Here is a 5,258-nt window from a genome sequence, read left to right as displayed (position 1 = left end):
ATTGTGATAAGAGATGTAAAAGCCCCCCAATAAAAGTATTTAATAAAAAATAAAAATAAAAAAGACGGCCCAGAACTGAATTTGCTTACATGCACTCACTGTGAAATATAATCAGTAGAGAGGGAAAGACTGAAGATTTAGAAGGATGGGTCATAATCGATGGTACAATCCCCAGGGAATTGAAAAACTACTCAAATAGCTATGTTGTTGTTGTTGTTAGCTCCTACTCATAATGACCGTATCTATACCCACCAGAGTGAAACACTGCATGGCCCTGTGCCATGCTCACAATTGCTCCGATGCTTGAGCCCATTGATGCAACAACCTAGTCAATCCATCCTCATTGAGGGCCTTCCTCTTTGTCACTGCCCTTCTATTCCACTTGAACGAACATGCTGTCCTTCTCCAGAAACTAGTCTCTCCTGACAACATGTCCAAAGTGTGTAAGACGACGTCTTGCCATCTTGGCTTCTAAACACTCTGGCCTTCCTTTTCCCAATACAGATCAGTTTGACTTTTTGGCAGCCATGGTACTGCCAATATTCTTCTCCAGCAGCACAGTTCAAATGCATAGGTTTGGCTGCAGTCTTCCTTATGTGATGTCTAACTTTCGCATGCATAGGATGCAGTGGAGAAGACCACGGCTCGGGTCAGGTGCACTTTAGTCCTTAAAGAAACATCCTTGCTCTTCAATACTGTAACGAGGTCTTGTGCAGCAGGTTTACCCAATGCAATGTCTTTTGATCGCTTGACTGCTGCTTCCATTTGGTGTTAAGGGCTTTATATCCTTTAATGAATTAATCTTCATGATGAGACCAGAACTATTTATATTCCCATTTTACTGATGAGAAGACCAAGACTCGGACAGGTTAGCTCGTTTCCCCAAGTTTACACAGTGTTAGTGGTGCGGTCAGAGCACATATTTACGTAAAGGGTAAACTTTACGTAACTTGGCAGAGAGGCCATCTCATCCCTGGAGGTGAGGGGTGACGGCAGGGAAAAACATCTACAGTTGTAGGTTGGGGTTGGGCTTATGAGTTTAAGGGGATGCCAACTTGAAACCCGGGCCAAACAAGGTTCTCTTGCTCTAGTTCACAGGGGGCCTTTCCACAACCTCAAGGAGGTTGTCTTCCAAGAATGCTGGAGTTAGATGGTAGTGTTGGTAGAGGGTGAGATCTGGAGGGAGTTCAAAGTTGGACAGGGCTGTGGGGAATAAGGCCTCTTTTGGCTTAAATGAGACCCGAACTCCTTGTGTGGTGTGTGTAACCCCTGCTCGCTTCTGGGATACAGGCTCACCCGTTATGCTGACTCCGCCTTTCATGTGTTTCAGAGAAGAAAATAACTACCAGCCTGTCCTTCTCCTATTTTGAGCGAAACCCCCCAGCGAACAGCTTCCTCAGGCTGACTGTCATGGCAACACACTCCCAGACGAGCCTCAGCTGCTTTGCTCAGGAAGACATCGCCATTCGCAGGCCACACCTCGTCATTGAGGTGGGCAAAGTCCTTCCTGAAATGCACTCATTTCTTTCCACTCAAGTCCCCTTTGCAGAGCAATCTGAGCTCCAACCCTTCACCACCACCCCCGGGGGGTGGGGGGTGGGGGGTGGGGGCAAGCTGCAGAGCAGATGACTGGTGCAGAATGAGCACAAATCCAGCTCTGAGGCGTGCTTCATTGAGAGGGTTTCTTATGTATACTGTGAAGGATGAGCCATTCTGACCTCTTTAGTTTGTTTTCTGTGAACTTTCATGGAAACAGGCGGCCTCGTCTTTCTCCTGAACCACCAATCTTGCAGCATTAGCAACCCCATGCTTACACCATAGTATCACCAGGGCTTCTAAGGAACAGTTCTACTCTGTCCTATAGGGTCACCATGAGTAGGAACAGTGGCAGAGACTGGGGTTTTGTTTTGGTTTTGAGTTGATTCAGTATAAGTTTGGAGTGGGAAGTAAAAGTTTCTGAAACCTGGGCCTTCCCAGCTGTTGCCTCCATACTCAGAAAGATACAATTTAGTACTAAGCTTCTTTAGTTCTTAGTACCCACATTAAAAAAATTTTATCTTCTTCATTTAAATTTTTATTTGAAATGAGGTGGGGCTGTTCCCATTATTCAGATCAGATGAGGAAACTGAGTCCTGAAGAGTAGCATGTCCAAGAACATTGAGAGAAAATCGTAGGGACTTATAGCCCTTGGTCCAGCCTTCTTTCCAAATGTCTACCCTGGCCTCTGCCCTCTGCCCTCAAAAGATTGACAAAGGAGCCACAATATCTGGTCTTCTATGTAAGTGCTTTAAAGGAGATATAAAGTCACTAGGGAACTACTGAAGTAAAGGGGACTTAATCCAGCTAGTAGGTTTGGGGAAGACTTCAGACAAGAAGTGGGGCCTTGAAATATGGGTAGGCGTTCAATGGAGAGATAGGAAAAGGCCACACTGCAGGCAGGAGGAGGCTGGACAAAGGTGCCTAAAGGGAGTCTCAGGGTGTGCTGGAAATGGGAAAGTCCTCAACACAGGTGGAATGACAAGCGGAGCTGGAGAGGTGCGCTGGGGGCGGACTGAAGGATGCTGAAAGCCAAGCCAAGGAGGTAGAAGACAATGGCAAACACTCCAAGCTTTCTGAGCAGACAGACACCATTAGGTAGTCATTGATGGGTTCAAATAAATGCAGGAAGAGCTGGTAGTGTGCAGTGGAGTTGGAGCCCCAGTGACAGTGATGCTTCTAGCACCTACTTCAGATTTTGCCTTTACTCACAGATGCCAGAGGCAGCAGAGCAGTACCAACCTCTGAAGGCCTCAGTCAGCATCAGAAACTCCCTGGGCGTTCCCCTGACGGACTGTGTGATCTCCATTCTTGGAAGGGGCCTCATTCACAGAGAGAGGGCCTATCGGTAAGAGACTGCAAACTTCTGCTATTCTAACATTTCAGCTGACCACAAAGGCAAGGAGCCAGGCTTGATGACAGTCTTTTTACATGTCCTCGGAGACAAATACCCCCAAAGTTGAACTAGAAGAATTGAGCTACCCAAATGACCCCATACACCCTGGAGCCACCATGTCTACAGGGAACTAGGGGAGAGGCTGTATGAGTCCCTCAGAAACCACATGGAGTTCTATTCTGACATGCATGGAGTCACCATGAGTTGAAATTAACTCAGCAGCAATTGGTTCAGATGAGTCCAGGAATGGAATTGCTGGGTCATTGATACACTCCGTCAGATTAGTTTGCAAAATGGCTGCAGGAGTCTACACTCCCTCCAGAAGTACAAGGTTTCTTATATTCCTACCTTTCCTCTGCTCTTCTCAATACCAACTTTTCTGGGGTTTTTCACCAGTCTAATAGAAATAAAATAGTATTTCATTATTATTTTAATCTGCAACTCTTGATAATGTATTCATGCTTTTTGTTTCACCTTCTATAGTTTGTTCATAGCCTTTGCCCACTTTTTTTAATGTATCTTTATCTTATTGAACTTATATACTAGGCATTAGTCCCTTGTTCATTTGTTAAAAATTCCTTCTTTTTGGTAAAAGAATACCTTTATTTTCTGAAAGACGTTTCATTTTGAAAACAGAAGTTCCATTCTTAAATAGATGAGTAAGTTACATGAAGAATGGATGACAATTTTTTAAGGAAAAAAAATTAAGATGGTTCGCTGAGAATCTTTTTTCAGTGAATCCAATAGTTTTTGGGGGTTTTTTTTGGTTTACTGCTTTAAAAAAAATCATTTTATTGGGGCTCATACAACTCTTATCACAATCCATACATACATCAATTGTGTAAAGCACACTTATACATTTGTTGCCCCCATCATTCTCAAAATCGCTTTCCGCTTGGGTTCCTGGAATCAGCTCATTTCCCTTTTTCCTTTCCCCCTCCCTCCCCACTCCCCCCTCCCAAATATTTCTTCTTTAAAAAAAAAAATCACACACCAATATTTTGTGTTTTCAGTGAAGTTTTACATCACAGCATAAGTTCCCATTCAATAATTTCTGTATAAGTTGTTCACTGACTACATTTTTCTCAATTTGTGGACATTTTCCTAGTTCCACTCTGGTTGTTCATTTTCCATTAATCTAGTTTCCCTACTCCTGTACATTCTCATCTTTGCTTTGTTGACTGCTTGATCTCATCTAGGTGTGCAAATATCTTCTTCCTTGCTGTCTCCTCTCATCCTGACCCCTATATCCTTCGTCAACATATAGTTTGAAGTTGAAGATGCCTATTTCTACTTTCCCTGATTGTAACAGGTTATTGGGTTATTAAGCCATTACCTCAGTCTCAAGAAACTCAATGAATCACTCTTGCCAGATTGGATGGGCTTGCAACATCCAACCAGAGAATAATAGATTCAATTATAGGACAAAGTCCCCACACAGAAACTTGCATGCACCATTGCCCCCAGTCACCAAAAGATCCAGAGGCAGGCCAGGAGGTTCCTAATAGGACCCTAAATGACATCTCTCACTATGCCCACTGCACCCCTCCACTTAGTTTTGAGGGTTTCAACACAATTGCTTCTCTAAGCAGACCAGAGTACCCAAGCTTGAACCAGAATGATGGCAGAGGCAATGAAAGAAACAGAGAAAGCCTGACGGCCTTCTCATCCTTACAATTGTTGAACAACCTTACAATTGTTCAACCTTACAATTGTTCAACATACAATTGTTGAACCATACAATTGTTCAACAGGCTTTCACTTTCTCCGTTACCAACTATTTCAACAGCAAGGTACTTAGATGTTTCTGCAGAGTTCACCTCTGCTTCAAGCAAGGAGTGATCAGAGTTGCTGAGACCAGCAGAGCTATGACCCTGGGACAAAATTAGCATCTGCTTCTCCTATATTTCAGATTAAGTTCGGTGCGGCCTGGGAACACCTTGAACACCCAGTTCCAGATCACACCAACGAAAGTGGGGCTCCACAGGCTCACTGTGGAAATGGACTGCAACATGTTCCAGAACCTAACCAACTACAAAACTGTGACTGTGGAAGCACCTGTGCCCCCCGCTTAAAAGTTCAGCTGTTTGATCACCCCTCTCCCACCCTTTTATAGCAACAACCTTAAGGTCAAGCACATGCTGGGAAGGGACACTTTCCATCTCAGCTACTCAATCACCTTATTCAGTAACTAAGGCCAAACTAGATCCCCACTCATTTCTGTCACCCAACTTAAGGCAGCTATGAAGACCATATATCTTAGAACAGAAACCACTGGGCTTGACAGTCAGGAAGGAAGCTCTGTCTTGTTTTTGTGCATGTTGTT

The 5,258-nt window shown here is 44.0% G+C and overlaps 1 protein-coding gene across 1 annotated transcript in view; it reads left to right on the top strand.

Annotated features, from left to right (window-relative positions):
* EPB42 (erythrocyte membrane protein band 4.2) overlaps nucleotides 1–5,252 on the top strand; it is a 32,291-nt gene extending 27,039 nt beyond the window's left edge. Inside the window, exons 11-13 of the mRNA XM_004709476.2 lie at nucleotides 1,331–1,491; nucleotides 2,751–2,884; nucleotides 4,845–5,252. Of these exons, the coding sequence (XP_004709533.1) occupies nucleotides 1,331–1,491; nucleotides 2,751–2,884; nucleotides 4,845–5,007 (458 nt within the window). The 3' untranslated portion in view covers nucleotides 5,008–5,252. The remainder of the gene's footprint in view (nucleotides 1–1,330; nucleotides 1,492–2,750; nucleotides 2,885–4,844) is intronic.
* Nucleotides 5,253–5,258: the final 6 nt, after the last annotated feature.

The sequence above is a fragment of the Echinops telfairi genome, unplaced genomic scaffold (genome assembly GCF_000313985.2).
Source record: "Echinops telfairi isolate 266 unplaced genomic scaffold, ASM31398v2 ScPeMD7_8;HRSCAF=38, whole genome shotgun sequence".
Classification (NCBI taxonomy): domain Eukaryota; kingdom Metazoa; phylum Chordata; class Mammalia; order Afrosoricida; family Tenrecidae; genus Echinops; species Echinops telfairi.
The sequence above is the reverse complement of the archived record's forward strand: the minus strand, read 5'-3'. Positions and strand labels throughout refer to the sequence as shown.